The sequence below is a fragment of the Lissotriton vulgaris genome, chromosome 5 (genome assembly GCF_964263255.1).
Source record: "Lissotriton vulgaris chromosome 5, aLisVul1.2, whole genome shotgun sequence".
In the NCBI taxonomy this organism is placed as follows: Eukaryota; Metazoa; Chordata; class Amphibia; order Caudata; family Salamandridae; genus Lissotriton; species Lissotriton vulgaris.
The window spans coordinates 77,879,486-77,901,352 of record NC_141693.1 but is presented as its reverse complement, the minus strand read 5'-3'; the positions used below and the strand labels follow the sequence as shown (position 1 = coordinate 77,901,352).

Here is a 21,867-nt window from a genome sequence, read left to right as displayed (position 1 = left end):
AAAGCAACTGAACAAAGTACTGCGACCAGGCATCTTGCACACTAGCCGAGTTTCACAAACTTCAAGGGTTACGGGATTTACCAAGTCCCAGCAAAGAACAAAACCCTCGGTCTTTGGCGGCTGCAGTCGTCAAACAAATACAACAACAAAGTACGCTAGCAAAGTGTCACCGACAAAAACACTCACACAGCGTGTACAACAAAAAACACTCGCTAAAGTGTTTACAACAAAGACACTCGCTAAAGTGTCTACAACCAAGGACTCTGGGAGCGACCCACAAATACTTAACTCAAAGATCAATGGCGTCCTCAGGAAGGCCCGTCAATCGTCTCGCTATACCAAGGTCTACGCCAGGCGCCAAAACAGGTCTACAGTCAGGGCAGCAGTCCGTCGCAGCCGTCAGGAGGCGGGAATCTTCGCGGGAAAAGTCTTCGGGCCACTTATTTCGACAACAGGATCGATGAAGCGGGGTGCACCTTCCCTCGGAGATTTCACACGAAGTTCCTCACGATCGTCGGGCTTGGACCGGTACCACTGATGCAGCCCCACGTTGGGCGCCAACTGAAGGACTGGGTTCTTTTGGACCCAGCGGTGCCAGGGCACAACACCTGAAACCTTCGTGGGTAACCTGCTCCGGCGTACAAGTCACAGAGACACGGGACACTTCCTTCGGCGTCAAAGAGTCAAGGTTTATTTACTGCAGGGAACACAGAAGTCACGACAAGTACAACACGTGCAACTTGGGGAGACTGCTTCAAATTGGTTCTGTGGATCGCTCCTTTTATACAGTTTTTACCCATAGGCTAACATGATACACAATAGTTTACAACCCGGTTCCCACATTTAGCTCTCAGAGGGGTCGCTTTGGTCACTTTGAAACACATAAGGTCCGGAACATAAGTGCGGAAACATTTGGCGGTTCCCAACTGTAAAAACCCATCTTCCCACCATTAACAAATTCCAATCAGCAGTAAAGTAGATCGAAATAGGAACGAAGACAGGTGCAGAGGAAGACGGAGACAGTGGGGAGATCGGAAAGGGTGTAAAAGGGGAGGTATCGGGAAGCACGAGATACAGGCATCAAAGGGACGTGCCTAATGAGATGCACGGCTGAGACAATAAGTCCGTGCGGCAAGATGAGCCTCGAGCGGCGCCACCTGCCTTACAGCAGCAACCCCCTCGTCATAAAGACACTTTCAAAGGACATGTGTCTTCCGCAAATATCTTGGGAGTCCCAGGGTCGCGAAGCGGACAGCGTCCGTTCGCTGACTACTTGAGGGCAAGAGACAAAATGGATGCCGTATCTAAGATGGAACCCGTGGGTACAGATGAGAAACCCACATAACAAACGAACGGTTTAAGTTAGCACAGCGAAACTGCGCACACTTACTAAACTCGTCATTTGCGGTTCATAGATACCAGACTCGACCATATTCGTGCGAGTCGAAAACACCACTTACAGTTGTCACGGAACCTCACAGGGACTTAAGGACTCACGCCTTGCTTGTTTATACAACTCACCAGGATGACTTGACAATGGTCCCTGGAGGGAAGTGGAAGTTGAACAATTGGGGGAGCTCTCCCACAAAGATATTAATGGACACCTATGGCATAAGACCTGCTCATGTTCTGAGATTCCACACCATACAACACGAATTGCATGCCACATGGAATGAAGTGGAAGTGGAACCCTGTTTAATCCTGGCATTGCATGCAATTTTGACCCAGGACAACAAGTTTCATGCTATCACCAGCTTATACACATCCTTCATTTCTACACCTCCAGACTATGCCAAATGGGTGCACACTAGATGGAACGGCCACCTCCTACAACTATTTTTGGCCAAGGCTTGGTCGAGGATACTTCAACCGGTGACAGCGCTATCTGGCAATCTGAGGTTCCGATTCACAGTTTAAATTCGTGCATCAGGCTTACCTCTCCCCTAAGCGCCTTAAACGTATGTTCCCAAACCTGACCCCTGAGTGTACCCGGTGCAAATTGGTGAAATCTGGTTTCTGCCACATAGTGTGGGAATGCCCACTGCTGCAAACGGGCCGGCTTGGGGTTACTAACACAGTGCTCAAACTAGCGAAACACACCCTCATGCTTTACTCGTGAATCTTAGCAAGTCGTATGCCGCTGCACAGACCGCAAATTATTTGTCAATGTTAAACGATTTTTGTGCTACAAGAAATATCTACCCTTTTGTTGGAACTGTAAACATTGGAGTTATTTCTATGAAAGCCTTGAGGAAGCCCTGGTCTGGATGTTCAGAAGGGCGAAACACGTGTCAGCTGTTGAGAATCTCTAATTACAACTTACTTCGCTACGAATACTGGACAGCAAAATAAATATACCTAAAACCAACACTTGGAATCGTGAAGTATTTCTTTATTCAAGAGTACTGAAAAATGGAGGAGGAGGCACTCACACACTCCTAACTGGTTACTAACTGAGGTATCAAAGGTTCAATACCTCGAGAATCGGTTCCTCCAAACATAGGATATAAGGCAATTAGACCCAGGAGGAGAACCCCTGAACCTTTTCCTGTAATTCAACCTCTCACCCGAATCCTGCCTGTTGGGATTTCGCTCCAGAGCCAAGGGCGCCGAACACCTGGGAAGGTTCATCGACCTTGCTTTCGTCCTGTTTAAAAAGCAGATAGCGATGTTGTGAAAGGCGCCCACCCCTCCTGGATCCCCAGTGCCGGCTGGCCACATTGCTGACCTGGGCGCGCGCGGAAGCGACCACCCTGATGTTACTTCGAAGGAAAGGGCACTCCAGGACTGGTGGCTGATGTTGAGAAACCTACCAACTTAATATCGAAGCGAATAATGACACGTGCATACCATGAAAAGCACCACATTACTACTACAGAGGGATCACGTCACACACCTGGTCAAGGGCTACCCAGACCAATGAGCAGGAGACTGCAGGGGAAATTGGGAGCAACACACCAGAGGGTTACACGCCCTGCCGTGACTACTGGCAGGGTCTTGGTCCCCCAGCCTGCAAAGTGGGCCCCATCTTGGTTGCACTGGTGCCCCCTTCTCTGTGACATTAATCACCACGCTCACGAGACACCCGGCCTTGCCACATTACCCATGCTTGAGAATGATCACTCACCACCAGCCGACTCACATGACACGACTCACTCACATTACAAGCATACTCCATGGTTACAGTTATTATTTAAATTACCACGTGTGTCTTTCTTGCTCCTTATTATGAAAGGACAAAAAAAACTGTATCATCAAGATATGCTGATATTTCGTTTATGACATGTTTGCCTGTAATGCATGTTTTTGTCGGCATAACGCATGGGTATCAAATCATGCAAAGAAAATCATTGAAACATTTTTGTTTCTTAAATATAAGACTGGAGAGAGATTTCTTAGGACTAGTAGCAGACCTGAGGATTACAGTGAGGTTTATGAGAACTGGATTAGGTCACTTCTGATTGGAGGGATATTTTTAAAGAATGGGCCATGAATAAGGCTTTAAAGAAATTCCAAATATGTTGGGAAGCACTGAAGGGATGTTTTGAAGGGTGGTATGTTAGTTAGTAAATTCTGAACGTGTTTCTGCACAATTCTGAATTGAAGGAAACCTAAGGGGGCTCTTCCAGAATGTGTTTACATTTTCTGTGCGATGAGGGCCCTTTTCTTAGGGCTTCAGGTAGGTTTAAAAAATATAAATATCCTTTGTGAGGACAAAGGCTCATTTTTGTAGCAACTAATTTCAGGACTCAAACAAGAAGTTTTCTAAGGACTCAAAGGGATTTCTAAAAATGTAAGGGAGTTTGCTGATGACTGAAGGGAGTTTTCTGAAGGCTTAAGCAAGTTTTCAGGGGAATCAAAGATATTGTCCGAGGACTTGAGTGATTTCATGAGTTCCTGAAAGTTTCCTAATACTTTGTGGGAGCTCAGTAGTGGCATTTGGCGTTTACACACTGTAGTAGCCAGGTCTGCTCCTTACACACTGAGAGAAGAATATAAACCAGCCTTACCTTTTTATGGTGGTTCTGACATCCTGCAAAACAGAGAACCAAATCAGTTTCCACAGGTGATGTTAAAATATGTCTGTATTTGTAGGAGTGAAACACTTCTAACTAGCCATAGTTAGAAGATTGTGTGAAGCTATTCCTCTTGCAGTCTGTAAACTTGTGAACTGAGTCACATGATACAGTACAGTATGTAATATTGCCACTGGGGTTCACATGACACAGCACAGTATTTGGGATCACATGACACTGCAAAAACTGATGTTCTGAATGGTAATCATGTGGCATAGCACAGTGACATATTCTGAATGGAGTTACAACATAAAATACATTTGGATATTCTGAATGGCCTCAGGTGTGTGATGTTTCTAACAGGGTCACATCACAGAAGTGGGTGAAATTAATGAGTTCACATGACGCAAATTTGTGACAATGGAAATACATGAACCAGCACATTCTATGATTTTCAAAATGAGGCCAATTAACACAGTCTGTAACACTTTCAATTGGGTCATATGACACTGCATCGTCTGTTATATTCTAATTCATGTCTCATGATTGAGGACATGATGAATTCCACATAATATTACAAATTATGAATAATTTCCATCCATAAAGGAGACATTTTTCAAGATCTTACAGGTGATATAACACACACACTGAGAGCACAGCTAGACTACCGAGAGGAAATTGGTTACTAACCATGAACAGACTCAATTTCACTTTTTCACCACATGTATTTGGACTTCTGCAGTGATGTGAGCCTTCCTAATGTAGTTTCACCCACTGTAATCTCTGTTAGAATGTAACTTTGAGCTGTGACCTATAGTGCCTGGATTTTAAAGTCAGCAGCCCTTGGATAGTCAGAATAAGGGATTCTGAGAAGGTAGCAGTGGACACCTACAGAAAGAGTACATGTTACATGCGTGACACATGTGGGGGTTAGGGGGAGCATGGATTGTGTGTCTATTGTGATTTAATGTGTGGGGACAGGACTCCATTTTGGATCCCATATGTGTGAATAGTACATATGATGGAGGGACCTGCCAGACAGGGAGGTAGACTGTGGAAACCTTCCAGAGGTCTTTGAAGAGGACCAGACGTCTGTGAAAGAAAAGGAATGAGGGAGACAAATTATGCTCTGAAGGACATTCACAGCCCACAGCCCACTTCCTGCATCCTTCATCCACAGAAGAGTTAATGTAGTTCTGTGTAGCTGCTGAGTGGAAGGCCTCTCTTCTGAGCCTTTGTCTCAGATTCCCCTGTCACGGCACACACAGCTCCACTCTCTCTTCCTGCCAAGATTGAGTGACAGTCTGTGCTAATAAATAAAACAGCAGAACTGCCTGAAACCAGCTCCAGAGATGGAAATCATCAACAGCTGCAAAACGCGGACGAATGTTAACTAGAGGTCTAAGTCACTGTCTCAAGATTATATTTGACTAGGGTAAGACCCTACAGCACTGCAGGAGAAAAATATTTAAGTTCCACAGCCAGAATCCCTGATTGCCGCTTCCTTACAGGTGAGCATACATCAAGTATAATGGGGTAACCCAATGCCCCTCAGAACCTGGGTGTATAGAATGTGAAGTAATGTTGGTTGTGTCCGGTACAAAATTGCTTTAACACTTAATCAATAATAAACATAAGGGAGAGAGATTCAATTACTCCAACACTTAATCAATAAAGAATTTATTAAAGAAGAGAACAACACACCAATTTTGAATAAATCAAAACAATTATGTATTTACAGCTTAATCACTTCTTTCTTTTTACATTTTTGTGGTGCAGTAATGAAATAGTACGGCTTTCATAAGCAATCAATATAGAAGTTTTTGAAAAACGGCGCAAGGGTGATTAAGTGATAAACGTGCAAGAAAGTGCTGGACGTGAGTGAAATATATATATATATATATATATATATATATATATATATATATATATATATATATATATATATATATATATATATATATATATATATATAATTTTATTTTATTTATTTAATTTGTAGAGCGCACGTTTACCAACAAGATTCTTAGCGTTGAAACAATTCCTTATTCCATCCTTGGGGACACCGCTAAGAGAAAGCCAAATCTAACTGTAAGCTTGCGAGAAATGCCAGGTCTTCAGCTTTTTTCTGAAACACAGAAGGTCAGTTTCTATTCTCAATGACATGGGCAGGGTGTTCCAGAACTTGGGTACCTGAATAGAAAAGCCCGATCCTCTCATGCGTTTACGTCTGACACCTGGTACCACCAGTAGATTCTTCCGCATGGATCTTAGCGTGCGCGTTGGAGAGTATCTGTGAATTTTTGAGGAAATGTACTCAGGGCCAGTACCATGAATGGCTTTGAACAGGATACAACCTGTTTTAAACATGGAACGCTGCTCCACAGGAAGCCAGTACAGCTCCTTCAGCAGAGGTTTAACGTGGCAGCGTCTGCCTTGTTGATAGATGATTCTGCTGCAGGCGGTGTATCTGGTTACGCTGGAGGCCTAGGTAGATAACATTTGCATAGTCCATTTTGGATAGGATCAAGGCAATAATGATTTGAATGCCGGCCTCCCTGCTGAAAAACTTTCAGATTTTTCGCAGTTTCCTAAGTTGGAAGAAGCAGGCTGAAGTAACTGCCCAAATCTGCGGGTTCATGGTGAACTCAGAGTCATTATCATCATCATCAAAAATACTTTATTCGGTATAAAACGATACCATAAAAAGTACAATATTAAAAAAACATCTCACACATTTTAAAAACACACTAAAAATCTATATACAGGCACTACAGCAAATATAATTGATTCATCACAAGAATCATCTCAGAGAGCTAGCATGGGATGTCCTAGGTTAAAATGCTTCATCCGGAAATAGGTAAAATATTGTATTAGAAAATTACAGAATCAAGACACAGATGAATAATTCATGTATACCCGAGGGATACCCTCCCTTTCTCTGAATGACAGATGTTAAAGACAAAGACATTTATCCCTCCCCTCTACTGGTTCTGAGTTTCATCGCCAATCTTAAAAAGTTTACTGTGCAAAAAAGCGTTAAGGGCTCTGCAGACAATTTAAAAAACAATAGGGCCACCTTTGCTTGTTTACACTTAGCATTTCTTAAAATACCTTTTAAAAATAATTGCCTAGGGTAAGTATAGAAAGGGCATAATTAAACAAAGTCAAGTGTGTCCTGCGGAGACCGTCGGTCGCAGCCGCATGGACCCTTCATCTCTAGTTGCGTAGTCCCAGAATGTGGTGGAACAAATTTAGCCTGAAACGTGTCTTAAGAAATCTGTCCTGTGGGTTATAAATATGGGACAGATAAGGTTCCAGGCCCAGACACAGTCTATTTCTGTTTTTGCACCTTGATGCCCCTTGGGGCTAAATTTTGCGCGTTATAAAACACCTTTCATTCATTCATTCAGACACGACTTTGTTAGCTGGTGAGTTCTCACCGTTAACTTGGTCAGCTCCCTATCTTCCCTATTTGATATTGATCTATTTAAAAATTCTGTCTTAATGGGGCCCTTGTCCCGTGATAACAGTTTTGTTGGGTGGGTAAAATATTCAGCATGACCCAAGGCAGTCAGGTTCTCCCTGACATATTTGAGCCAGGGAATATTACGGCCCTGGTCCCGGGCCATGCAATCCAATATTATCTGCCTGCTTAACGCCGCCTCCAGGTTTGACCATATTTTTATCCAGCATGCAAGGGGTTTCCATTGCAGCCTGTCACTAATATGAACAAGGCCCAGTTCCTCGTGAACAATATAAGAAGGTGTGCTCTGGTGGACTTTCAGTACCCATCTCAGATATTTATTTTCTTCTATTTGTAGCTTGTGTGGGTCTATGAAGCCCCAGACCTCACTGCCATATAGGGCTTTAGCACAACTTACAGAACTATACAGATTCAGTATTTGCACCGGGGGCCAATGGCCTAGCCTTTTTGCAAAATTCATGGTTGCCCTTGTAGAACTAATTAATGTGTTACATTTCTCATCTACAAGGGCTTTGAAACTAAGGCGGCTGTCAAATAGGATCCCCAGGTATGAAAATGCCTTGACCTTTTCCATTCCATGAATGCCTATTGTATACTTGGTTTTCCTAGTTGGTGCTTTTTCTATCTCCATAACATAAGATTTGGTAAGGTTCGGTGACAGATCTAAACTGTTCATAAAACGGACAAAGCCATCTATAAAGGACTGAAGTCCGCGTGCAGTGCAAGCCAGAAGCACCACGTCATCCGCGTACAGTAACACGGGAATACCTCTCCTTCCTATCTGTGGATACACCTCTACCTCACTCCCCTTGAACATGGAAAGCAATAAGTGACATTTCCCTCCGCATCATATCTAACCTGGGCAGAGGTGTTCTGGTGCAATGCCCTTAGTATGTTTATCAGTCCTGGATCGACTCCCAAAGCCCCCAGTAGTTACCACAGTTTCTTCCGGTTTACTCGATCGAATGCTGCCGTAAGGTCCATGAAAGCCAAGTACACTGTCCCATCACTGGCCACAGTGTACTTGGCTGGCAGGAGATCTAAATTGAGGCATTGATCTGTGGTAGAGTGACCATACCTGAACCAATACTGGGTATCAGTGATAATATTGTGTTCTTCCGCCCAGTCCATTAATCGGTTAAGAATGGCCCTACCTAAAACTTTCATAGTCACATCAATGAGTGAAACAGGCGGGTAGCACTGTGGGCTATTTCTTTTACCTTTTTTAAATATGGGGACTATTATGGCCATAGACCAGGACGCTGGCATCATTGTCTCCACTGCAGTGTTTATTACACTGGTTAGTATGGGCGCCCAGAGTTCTTTCTGGCTCAGGAGAAGGTCTGGGGAATCCCTACAGGGCCCGGCGCCTTATTTCGTGTCAGCCCCGCAATCCCCGCCTTTATCTCTCCCAAGGAGAAGATTATCTGTGATGGACTCTCGCTTTCTGGTTCTGCTATAATCAGATCAGCAGTACTGCCATAATTGTAAAGGCCCTGATAATGCTCGAGCCAGGTTTCTGGTAGAATGTGACAGGCCAGCTTGGGTTTGTTTAGGTCCTAAAAACACAGTTCATTAATAACTTTCCAGAAGGCGGTCGAATCCATTGATTCTGCCGCTTCTCTGAAGTTCTCCCAGGCCTGATTCTGCAATGCGATCTTACAGCATTTCAATGTCTTTTTATACCTCGCCCTACATTTTAACACCTTCATCCTATCTTTAGGTACGGATTTTAGGGCTAACTTCAGTTCCCTCAGAGCGAGGGTGCATTTGTGATCAAACCACCCGGGGGTGCTAGGATCCTTATTCATCTTTCTACTCCAAAGCAGGCCATCAATTTGTTGGGCGACACCCTCAAATGCTTTAATCAATTCTGCCCCCTCCACTTCTAAATCCAGACATTTCCAAACATTGGATTCATCCTGTGACAATAAGGTAGAATGCTTCGCTATCATTGTTGACCCATCTTAATCTCCTGCCCTGGTCAGTGGCTTTAATTAACCCCTTGGGCGCAGCCATGATTCTGCGCCTGTGCGGCACTTCTAAAGAGTGGGCGGGATCATGACAGCCCCCAGCCGTCATCAGCACACGCCCATCGTGTTGCATTACGGACGGGGGCCATCATCAGCATGGAAGGGGTTAAACCACTGGTCACCCTTCTGGAGAGATGATTTGTCAAGTTTGGGTCTCTAATACACAAAATCAGCGGATTGTGGTCACTAAAAATGCTAACCTCTATATTAAAACTTGTGATCCAACACTTTAACGTGTGGGTGACAAAAATAAAATCAATAATGGAGTCCTTTCCTCTGCCTTTAAAAGTTGAGTTAACCGTACTGTTTCCATCCACTCCAATCAGATCCATGGTGTCTGTGAGGGCATGATTGCCCAAGGCCTTGCTCAGCGCCCCTCCCTCCCTTGTGTGATTCAAGTGCCACCCCTCTACCATTGGACAGGCCAACCAATTTCCCCCGCTAATTTTTAGAAAAGGGCACGGGTGACAGTTGAAGTCCCCCGCTAAAACTAGCTGGGAACTTGTTGCCCCTTGCTCTTCTATTCCTGCCAGCCGGGCCCCCAAATCGTTTATGCATGAAAGGGGTTGTCCTGCGGTAACAGCGTTATAGAATCTAACAAGGTTAAATTAAGGGCCTTGTTGCGGTTCGTGATTCCCAGCACACAGTCCGAAGCCCATCCCAATTCGTCCCATCTTCCTTGTAGTCTAAGATCGACATAAGTAGTCAAACCACCTTTTGCACGCCTCGAGGCTGACTTAAGCGCTGGGACAAAAAACATCTTATAACCTTCTAAGGCCTGGACATTGCTCTGTACCTCCCACGTTTCTTGTAGGAAAATTATATGGTATTTCTTTATACAAGTTAGCCATATATGATTTTTGATTTTCGATGACAGATCCGCAACATTCCAGCGGATTATTTTAATCTCTCCCAGTATTTGGCTAACTAAATTATCAGTTGTGGGGCAAATATACATTCCGGGAGGTTCTTCCAGTTTTCCTACATTTCCTACTGGGCCCCTCCCACTAGGCGCTTTTTCTCTCACATTAGGACTGGGATCGTCTATCAGTCAGTCTATTTCGTTTAGGACTGAGGCACTGTGAAGAGGTGCGTATCGATTACATAGTGGGACTGTCCAGCCCTCCCATTGTGATACAGCTAAAGTCCGCCTGTAGTCATATTGCGTATTCACGCGCGCTGGGTCCCTATAGAAAAAGCCCAAGGGAAGCAATTTGATACTGGACCCACCCTCACATTGGAATGGACCCCTGCGTCGGTTGTGAAGAAGGTCTCTTGCTAGCTCTGGATGTCTGAGATTTAATATCACGCAGTCGCCAGAAAAGCTCTTCCTACTGCTTCCAATCCGGGCCACCCTCCTTGCCATCAAAATATGTCTGTGGTGTGTGATATTAAAGCTTGTGTTTTTAACCAACCAATGAGCTGTCTTATTAATAAGAGTACGCGGGGTTTCTTGCCTGTCATCCCCACATGTTGGAAACCCTACTAGGACCACTGTGTAGGGGCATGAAGCTGGTGGAAGATCCAAAATCGGCAGGCCCAGAGTGCTCTGCCGGCATTAGCTCTGTTTCACCATCTGTTGCCCCTCTTCCCTCGGGGTACTTGTGGGCTGTATCAGGGTAAGGCTTGTAAGTTGGCCCAGTGCTACTTATGCCTTGGTTGGTCCCGTTAATGGTTCCCACCGAAGGACCTTTATTGGTAACCTCACTGACTCCATCAGGCTGCCCACAGACTCGAGGCCCCACCTGATCGTCATTACTCATGGCTTACTTAGGTTGTGGTGCGGCCTCTGATCCCCCCTCCCCTGACCCCATGGGTCTGGAGGGCACATCACTGCCCTGAGCACATAGCAAGGAAAGTTTTTCCTCGATCACCTTAATTTTCTCAAACACAGGCCCCAGGTGGGTAATTAAAAGTGATTCCAGCTTAGGCCATAGCGAGTTTTCCACTCCCTGTTCAGCCTCCGTCTTCCCGCAGTTTTGGCAGTGTAAGCTATCTATAGGTCCCACTGGAACTGACCCTACTCGTCTTTACCGCACCCCTCTGTTTTGACTTGGATCTCGGAGGGTAGAGCCCCCTGCCCCCCGATCGAGTATCCCGGGTCCTAATGTCAGCTGAAGGCGATGCCGACGGTGGGATGCCTGCGTGCGGCTTTTATGGCTCTCTTTGATCGTGTGACCACCTCACGGCCCTACCGAGCCGTGATTCCTACACCTGATTTGACCTTGGGTACTGCCAGCTCTACTTCCCCATATTTCTGACCCATCAATCACTGGTGGAATTGGGCCGGAGTACCCCTCCGCCTATTCAGTGATAATCTGAGACTGATCTGAGTCACTAATGGGCGAGTCAGTAGGATGTGCAATATGGGATGCATGGGCTAGGGCGCTAATACTATTGCTGGAATTTTGTTTTTGCTGACCTTGGGGAATGCCTTTATGTGGAGATTTACACCTAGCTATTGATCCCATCGATGATCGCTTGTGATCTAAGATAGTGTCTAGCGATAATCTCTTTTCTGTAAGCTGAATTTCATGAACTAGCAGCGACTCTGCTCTGGTAAGAAAGGCATCAAGAGTCCCCTTTACCCCGCTCCCTACCCCAGCAGGTGTCGTCTACCGCTTGCTCATACTGGTAGGTATTTGAAATAAAATACAATTGTGAATATACTTTGTGACTTAAATTACTCTTATAATACACACAGTAATGAGGAACTAAAAGCTGGGGTAAAATCTGCAAGAGCAATGCCTCAGGTTCAACTGCTAATCCGTTATATTCTGACTCAATGCCATTAAGTGTCTTGCTACCTTAACAACGTCCGACAGCCCTCCTGGCTCTTAGTCCTACAGTGCGGGGCAAATGAGCGGTACATACAGACCAGTCCGTGTGTAGCCTCTCAGAGTCTTCCAATCCAACCGTGAGAAGTTCCCCCGGCTGAAAACTCAAGGGGGGTAGCCCAGCCCGGCCTCCTCTGGCCTTTGACGGGCGCGGACAGGCCCGCCCTTGGCCCGGGCTTCGCCCTGGCAGCGCTCGGGCATGCCCGCGCGTGTCCCGCGCTGCGTGGGGCCTCTGAGATTTTTAAGCGCCTCCTGACGCTGGACCGTGACGCGTTGTCCCTGCGACACCGAGGTTTCTGGGAAATGTAGTCCCCCCCGTCTGGCGCTGTGATGAGGCACTGGTGGTGGCAGCACCGGCGAAGGCGGCCCACAGCCGCGAAAAAAAAGCAACAGTCCCCGCAAAGCAGCAACAGGACACCCAGCAAAGGAGCAAGCACCAGTGGCAGTAAGTCGGCAGCAGGTCCCGCGCTGCGTGGGGCCTTTGAGATTTTTAAGCGCCTCCTGGCGCCGGACCGTAATGTGTTGTCCCTGCGCCACCGGGGTTTCTGGGAAATGTAGTCCCCCCCGTCTGGCGAGGTAATGAGGCACTGGCCGTGGCGGTGGCGACACCGGCGATGGCGGCCCACAGCCGTGAGAAAGCAGCAACAGTCCCCGCAAAGCAGCAACAGGAGACCCAGCAAAGGAGCAAGCAGCAGTGGCAGTAATTCAGCAACTCAGACTCAATATGAATGCCCAGGCTCTTAAACGATGTCTTAGGGGCAAGTGCTGGTCTCAATTCTTCGGGCCAATGAGTAGGTGTTCAGTGCTGAAGTTTATTGTTAGGAATATTGATTTCAGTTTTACCTAAATTTAATTTGAGCTGATTTTTATTCATCCAGTTCCTGATAAGAAGCATAGTATTCCAAAGGAACTCCTTGGAGTTTATCAAATCATCTACGGTGACAAACAGCTGTTTTTCGTCAGCACAGTTATAGATCTGTGAACCCATCTGACGGAGCGTGATTATGTAGTAGTAGTAGTAAGCTTTATTTCGATATATAAAAACATATCATAAAAGCACAACATCACAGTATAAAAACAGTAATCGAAACAAAGCAACTTACAATTCATTATACCATTAGAAAAAAAGGGAACACATTATTGGGTCGTCAGTTCTTTAGTGGTTCTTATGCGCCAGGCCCAGCCTAAGAATTTTGCCAAACAGATGGCAAAAAGAGGTCTTGTGTCTGAGAGCAGTATTCTTAAAGCTTCCTGGTGTGAACGAGTTCCCAGGCTCCTGCAAAGAGGCTTTAACCACCTCCGTCTAGGGGCCAAATAGGCTCGACACTCAAATAAAAAGTGTGCAACGGATTCTGTTTTTAGCTCACAGAATGGGCAGTAGGGTACAGTTTGCAGGGGTGGTTTCCAGGTAGAGGTAAACTGGCATAAAGGTAAGACCCCAACCCTAAATTTAAAATATAATGCCCTATCATGTGAACTGTGGATCAGGTCCAAATATGGTTCTCTGAAGGGGATATCTTTAACCATCAGGAAATTGGCAACAGTTTTTGGATGGTTTGATTTACCAAGTCTCTCGTTATCCACCCAAGACCAATAAGCCTTCTTCAGTTCTTGTTTGGGGGGTGCGGTTTTATTTTCCCACGCAGCTCCTAGGCCAAGCATGTACAGTGCCTTCTTGACCTCTCTAAGCCAGGCGATCTTGTGCCAGCCAGGTAAGGACAATACGTCTTTTAGGGCATCTGCATAGCTGTGGAGTTCGGGGACGTTCCAAATTCTGGACCACAGTAATAAAGGGCGTAATTTAGCTTGCTCGCAGATTGGGCGAGTACCTGCGTCGAGCATGAGTGGGATTGTGGGGGTGCTCTGGGGTAGCCTCATCAGGTCTTTTTAAATTTATTTTCTAGGTGGGCCAAGGTGTCCACTCTCTGGGTTCCCCAAAGTTCCGCGCCATACAGTGCTGCACTCACAACCCTACCCCTATAAATATCAAGAAGTGCCCCAATCGGTTTTATGGAGGAAGCACGCTGTTCTTTGAGTAGAGCACCAACAACCCTCTTATGGGTTAAAAACACTTTTTGGTGGTGGGCCTTCCAGCTCATACTATCACAAAGACGTATGCCTAGATAGTCAAATTCTTTGACCCGTTCTAATGAGACAGAGTCTAGAGTGGGGGGTTTAACAGATTTCTTGGGGGGGTTGAGGACAAGGAATTTGGTCTTGCCGATGTTTATGGCTAGTCCCTTGGTGTCACAGAAGGCCTTAAAGCTGGAAAGTAGTGACTGTATGCCTGCAGGTGATTTCGAAATCAGGAGGGTGTCATCCGCAAACAGGAGCGTCGGGATTTTCCTTCCAGCCAGGGTTGGTGCATCTGCAGGATGTTAAAGAAGGTGCTCCACCACTCCGTTAACGTAGAGCGAGAACAGAGTGGGGGCAAGCACACAACCCTGGCGGACGCCCCTGTCTACTGGGATACACGATGTTTTTTCTCCCTGGGCACCCCATCTGATTTGGGCAAAGTTGTTGTCATGGAATTTTATCAGCAAGGCCAGCAAGTAGGGAGGTAGACCTAACCCCTCAAGGACCTTCCACAATAATGCTCGTGGGACCAGGTCGAAGGCTGTTTTTAAGTCTATAAAGACTAAGTATAAACTGCCCCCTCCTAGCACCACTACCTTCCAATAGAGCATTAAAAGGCGGAATGTCTGCTCGACGGTGCCTGTCCCTGATCTAAAACCCGCTTGGAAATCAGACAATATCTCATTTTCATCCACCCACTCCAGAATCCTGCCCAATACCACTTTCCCCGCTACCTTTTGCGTCGAGTCCAACAAACTGATGGGGCGGTAATTGGCTGGGTCTTCCCTGCTACCTTTCTTGAAAATGGGGACTACTTCAGCGCCCCTCCAAGAGTCAGGGAAAGACCCCTCCAACATAACCTCATTAAGAAGTGCAGCAATTAATCTGCTCCAAAATGGGGGATTATTTTTTATCAGGTCGCCCGGGATCCCGTCGGGGCCTGCCGCTTTGTTGGAAACAATACAACTAATTGCCTTCTCTACTTCAACGGTGGTGAATGGAACTTCATTTGGTGGGAGATCTATGGAACTGAGCCATGGGAGCGGGTCTGATTGAAGAGGCCCTGTATGAGCCGAATACAATTTCGAGAAGTGGGCAAACCAGGTAGCGCCAGGGATATTACAAGTCAGTTGTTGATCAATGGGCTTGTCTCTTGATCTTAGCAGGTCCCAGAACCCCTTAGCATCTTTCCTTGTGCTCGCCTCCGTTAGGTCACGCCAAAAGTTGAAATCATATGACCGCTTGGCCTCAGTCACAGATTTCCTGTAAAGTTTCCTTGCTGACCTGATGGTAGCTTGGTCTTTTCCTTTTACTGCGGCCACAAGTTCACCCTTAGCAATTCGGCAATTTGCTGTGAACCACTTTTCGCTTGCTCTCGAGGCTCCTTTTGAAGCGATTCTGGAGCTGGGTTTGGGAATGATGAATAGCCCACTTAATGCCGAGACAGTCTCTAAAAATAGCGATAAGAACATCTTGCTATCGCCATTTGTAGTGTCAAACTTAGATTCAGCCTCTAATAAGATGGTTTCAGCTTGTGTCATCCTTGCCTCATCTGCTGAGACTCTTGCCCATTTAAGACGTCTGCCACAGTTTGAGGGGAGGATCTCATGTGAGGCTTTCCATATCTGATTAGTAGTTTCTTGAGAGCCCTTTTGCCAGGGAAGAGAAATGGTTAAAACAAGAGGGTTATGGTCGCTGTCACAGGTCTCTATAACCTCCATGTCTTGGTGGTATGGCCAGAGGGTATAGTTGAGCATAACAAAGTCAATTCTGGATGAGTGGCCCGTCCTATTATAAGTATGGGCACCCATGGGGTCTGATTTAGAACGCCCATTTGTTGCTCTCAGATTATACTCCATGCAGAGAGCATTTATATCGATGGCCATTTGTGTCCATTTAGGAATCGGGTCAAGGTTCAAGATGGGGATACCCCTCCTATTATCCTCATCGTTAGTGTCCAGAATATCTTCTTTAGCTAAAGGCTCGAAACAGCAATTAAAATCGCATGCCAGCAGGACGAGAGAGTCGGCGTCGCAGGCAGCCAGATTGTTACTTAAGCCTAAAGAGGTTAGAGATCCTCCGCTCCTGCTGCCCCTTAAATAGAGATTAAATAGTTCTAGTTTCCTTCCCCCTTTGTGATGGAGTGTGAGCCATTGAAGGTCAGAAGATTCAGTGGGCCTTTGGGAAACACTGAGGTCTAGAGCTATGTTGATCCAGATAAGAAGACCGCCAGACGGGCGTCCTTTAGAACCTTGGTGGTGTACAGCCGGGACGTAGAAGGTCGAAAACCCCACTCTATGTCTAGGTTCCTGGCACCATGTTTCCTGTAGCAAACAAATGTCATAGGGTGCCAGGAAGGTGTTCCATTCCGGGTTATCAAGGTTACGTTCAAGGCCAGCCACATTCCAGCTTAAGATCTTCAGTGAAGATTCACCAGATGAAGAGTTTTTAGGAGCATGAATGGGTAAGGGAGGATTATCCTCATCCGGAGTAGTTGGTATTGAGGGAATCTTGATCCGGTGAAGTGCGGCGGGGGCAGCTCTGTCGGGTAGTTCGATCTCCATTAAATTAGATTGGACAGGAGGAGGGGGGATCGGGCGGCGGCTATCTGGCCTCGTTTCCACCCTTATGCAATCCAAAATAGCCATAGTTGGTGGGCCGTAGGTTTGATTTCCAACTATGTCTGTGACCTGTGGAGGCAATGCTTTTTCTAGTTGTAAGCAAGCGGGGGGCATAGAGAGTCAATCGACCTCCTCCAGGCCTCCAAATCTATTGTAGGTTGAAAGGCCATTCCAATGTAAAAGAGTGTCCTTTTGCCTCGTGGGATGGGTGTTCCATGGATGATGCTGCACCAAGGACCAGTTGTCCGCTTGAGTATGCACTTGGCGTGGAGGATAAAAGTGGGATAACGGCCTTGGTATGACTAAAGATTCTTCGTTGGTTGGCCAGGAACAGATATGTTGTGCCGTATGTGGGTCATCGAAAGTTACAACTACACAGTCCCCTTGCTTAGATTTCTTAGTTGGGCCCACCCAAGGTATTCTACGGACCATCATTACTCGGCTTCTTTTGCCATTGGGAATCTGCCTGTTGCCGTTAAGCCAGTGCATTGTTTTATTTTTCAATGACCAGTGGTTTTCGTATTGGTCAGTGCCAAGCACAGGGACGCCTGTCAACACGACCACATAGTCATTGGCCTCTGGAGGAAGGTCTATATAACCTCCTCTAAAATTTTCTTTTGGACGAGGACCCTGGGTTTCAATAGGATGGGGTCTAGTGGGTGCTACCTGGTTTGAATTTGATTTTTGTGGCTTAGAGTTCCGTGCAAGAATCTTCGGTTTGGTGGCCTGGGGTTTAGCGGTTGTGGAGACTTGGTCCACAGCCACAGTCCTCGGCTTAGGAACAGGCCTTACAGCAACAGGTACTGGTGGGGGGTGCTGCTCAGCTTGCACAACAGGAGTTGGCAAATGTGGGTCAGATAAGGACGGGCCCTGGTTTTCAAGACTTCTCAGGCCGAGAGTGGCCAGAGCAATAATGCTCTTCTCCATCTCGAGTAGATTGTTTTCTATCCTAGACAGTCTTAGGTCGAGTGGTGAGAGAAGTTTTTTTAGTGTTTCCCAGACTTGGTCTATGAATTTCTTATCATTCCTTCCCTGGTCCTGTGCCTGCGCCCCCTCAACTTCTGGGGTGGTAATGGCTAGACCCTCTCCCATACTTTGGCATACTGACTGTGATCTCGAAGGACCCTCGGGTAAAACATTACATGCCTGAGCATTAGTCATTGTGAGATGTTGGGAGACTGCCACTTTTGCCTTTTTGCGGGAGTAGGCTGAGCGCGATTGGCGTTTTCTTTTGGGTTGTTCACCACTAACATGGGAAGTAATTGGAAATACTTGGGCAAGGGGATTAGGGATGGGGGACTGGGCATGAGGAAGTGCAGGGAAACTTAACTCTACTGTGGTGCATGGTTGCTCTAAGGGCAGAGTGAGGGTGGTAGTAATCGGGGGCTGGTGTAAATCAGCCTGAGTGGTAATACTATTTGGGCGGACGGGGCGTGCAGGAGTGACAGCAGAGGCTATATGGCCTAGGGATGATTTTTTCGAGAGGGCAATTACCTCGGACAACCTACGCGCGGCTACCAATTCTAAGGACACCCGGGTTTGAAGTTTGGATATTTCTTCATCGATGGCTATATTTGTGCGGGTGATGAAGTCGTCCATGGGACCACTGATTTGTGAACCACCTTTGGAGGCCTTGCTACGTGTCATCCTAGTGCTCATAGTGCTTACGATGGAATAAGAGTCCTCACACAACTTACTGACTAAGTTGCTTCTGTTGAGCTAGCCTTAGCTTTATACGATGGTGGGACAACAAGCGGGTTAGGAGTAGTAAGGGGGGATGGGCCTGGGCCGTCCGCTGCCGTCCTCGAACGGCCTCAAACGGCCCGCTCTTTGCCCGGTCTTCGCCCCGGCCTTTGCCCCGCGCGCGTCCCACTTGCGCGTTGCTGTCACTGCTTATCAGGGAAATGGACTGGTGAAAAGGGGCGGGAAGAGGACCAGCTGCGGCCAATCAGCGCCGCTAGGCACGCTGGCCCTCGCAGTCCCGCCTCAGTGCTCGGTGTCCTGTTGTAGAGTCCCTGGAATGGCGTTGGTGCTCAAAGCACGTCCCAATACTGGAGCTGGATCCCCTGGCAAAGTCTCTCGCCTGCGAGCGGCGCCCGCGGAGCGGGTGCCGCGAGGCGTGGTGCCGTAGTGGCCGGAGTGGCCGGAAGGCAACAGACAATCAGGCAAGCAAACGGGTTCTGCTCTCCCACAGGGTCAAAGGGATTCCAAGGCAGCACACTCACCGCAGTGTTTTTACGGTGGAAGGGGCGGGAAGAGGACCAGCTGCGGCCAATCAGCGCCGCTAGGCACGCTGGTCCTCGCAGACCCGCCTCAGTGCTCGGTGTCCTGTTGTAGAGTCCCTGGAATGGCGTTGGTGCTCAAAGCACGTCCCAATACTGGAGCAGGATCCCCTGGCAAAGTCTCTCGCCTGCGAGCGGCGCCCGCGGAGCGGGTGCCGCGAGGCGTGGTGGCGGAGTGGCCGGAAGGCAAACAGACAATCAGGCAAGCAAACGGGTTCTGCTCTCCCACAGGGTCAAAGGGGAGCGTGATTATGAGGGGTCGGATATATACGTTGAATAGGTGTGGAGACAGTGATAAACCCTGCGGAACTCTACAATTGAGGTTGCATGTATCAGATTTATAAGGCGAGAGCCACACTGATTGTCTCCGATTTACTAAAAAGGATTGATATCACTTTAGAGCAGCTCCTCTGAGACCTGCTGCGGCAATGCGTTCCATCAAGCTGTCGTGATTGTCGGTGTCCAACGCCGCCGACAGGTCCAGGAGGATCATGGCTTGAGTGCAGTCGAAATTAGCTTTTCCTTTAAGATCATCCATGATGGATAGAATGACAGATTCAGTAGAGTGGGAAGAGCGGAAATCCGCCTGATGTGGGTCTAAAAAAATGTGTGACTTCTAAGAAGGTGCTGAAAAGTTTAGCTACATGTGTCTCTTATACCTTGACAAGGAGTGGCAAAAGTGAGATTGACCTATAGTTGTCCAACCTCTGCGGGTCGACACCTTGTTTTTTCTGGAGAGAGATAATTACTGCTTCTTTGAAGGCTTGTGAAACCATCCCTTGGCTAAGGGATAGGTTCAATAGGGAGAGGATATTTCCTGGATATACTGAGCATATGGCTTTTTGTTTGTTTGTGAGGCGGACAAATGTCATTTGGGAAGCTAGATTTACTTTATTCAGAAGTTCCAAGAACTGTTTACTGCTCAGGCATGAGAGAGTGGCCATGGAGAGGGAGTTGTTGATTCCAGGTGGTTCCATCACGTTCCTATTGTTTGAATCTATAGAATCCTGAACTTTCTTAATTTTGTCTGAGAAGAAAGAATTCAGATCATTACATAGCTTCTGTGTGGCAGGGATGGAGGGGGTCACACCGTCTGGGTTGGCTAGCTCTCTTACTGTGTTGAAGATGTCTTTCGTTGTGTTGTTAGAATTTAGTATTTTATTGGAGAAACACTTTTTTTTTGCCGCCAAGATGGCTTTTTTGTAGGCCATAAGATTTGTGAGGTAGAGTTCTCTGAATTCTGTAGAATATAAAAATGCTCATTCAAAAGACATCCTTCCCTAAGTACATGAATCTCCAGTCAGACTGGGACTTCACGTGGAGTGGAGAGAATAGGGTATAGATTTGGACAAGCACGTCGACGTTTCGACCCAGAAGAGTGCGTGATTGGAATTGTAGTCACAGCGGGTCTTCTTCAGGACAAGAGGGATTTCGGGACAGACAGAGGGAAGGTAATGGATACCAAAGGAAGTCTTCAAGGATTGATCCCCCGTGGGATGAATTCAGGTTACCTAGACTAAATGTCTAATTATTTAGCTCACTTTTCGCCCTAACCCTAGAAATTACAATCAAAAGTTAGCTGCCACTTGCATCAGGAGAAATTGATTTAGAAATGTTTGAAAACATCTTAGAAAAGTGGGGGAATTACTTTCTTTCCAATTCGCTCAGATTTTGGCTCTTGTTATCCTTTTTATTTTGATCATACTTTTTTCACATTTTGCTCCTTGGTCTCCATATGTTAATTAGTGTCACTGGAATTGCTTGGTGTGTTGCAATCTCCCTAATAAAAAAGGACATAACTAATGTATTTATAGATGGGTTATTGGCTTGTATCTGACAATGAAAGAGGTCATTGTCAATTCCACTGTTTGTATATTGGATTGGACTCTCAGTATCAATTGGGAGAGTGTAATTGTCTGTATATTGTGTGTAGCTGCCGGAGTGTATGGGTTTACTGTGCATTGACCTTCGCAGGAGATCATATGTGTTCCGCGCTAATATTTAATGCTACACACAAAATAAGAATATTTCACTTAATTCTATTGTTACCAAACTTTATCTCACCTTCAAGAGTTCCCACACTGGCTCCTCACACTTCTTTGCTATATCCATTATCAGGGCATTGAGAGAGGTGATTTGATTGGAGAGTCTGGTGATATTTGCATTTTCTACCATGGTAATTTTCTTCTCCATATCTTCCAGTTTTTCACGCAGTGTTTGCTCATTTTCTTTTAGGAGTTGCCGCAGTTTTTCAAACTCAGATTCAATTTTCTTCTTCTCAGTTCTTAACTTGCTCTGTGAGAATCAAAAAAGCTGGCTGGTTAGATATTAAAAAGCTTACTGCAAACTGTCCTTAAAGTGGGCATCCAGAGGGAGTGTGGATAGATTGATAGGATCATTAAAAAATCAGAGCACTAGTATGCCTTTCCTAATTTCTGAACTGCAGCCACTTCCACCCATCTCTTGTACTGTTTTCCTTCCTTCTCGCACTCCTGCCCTCCCCCTTCCCTCAGAC

At 46.5% G+C, this 21,867-nt stretch overlaps 1 protein-coding gene across 2 annotated transcripts in view; it reads right to left on the bottom strand.

The window, feature by feature from the left end:
• The window catches only part of LOC147710240 (E3 ubiquitin-protein ligase TRIM39-like), a 540,222-nt gene that overhangs the window by 496,062 nt on the left and 22,293 nt on the right, over positions 1-21,867 (bottom strand). The window contains exons 3-4 of one of the 2 annotated variants that reach the window (XM_086920912.1): positions 21,417-21,647; positions 4,011-4,033 (exon numbers count right to left, since the gene is read on the bottom strand). In XM_086920912.1, the coding sequence (XP_086777038.1) occupies positions 4,011-4,033; positions 21,417-21,647 (254 nt within the window). The remainder of the gene's footprint in view (positions 1-4,010; positions 4,034-21,416; positions 21,648-21,867) is intronic. The other variant, XM_086920913.1, reaches the window with a different exon arrangement.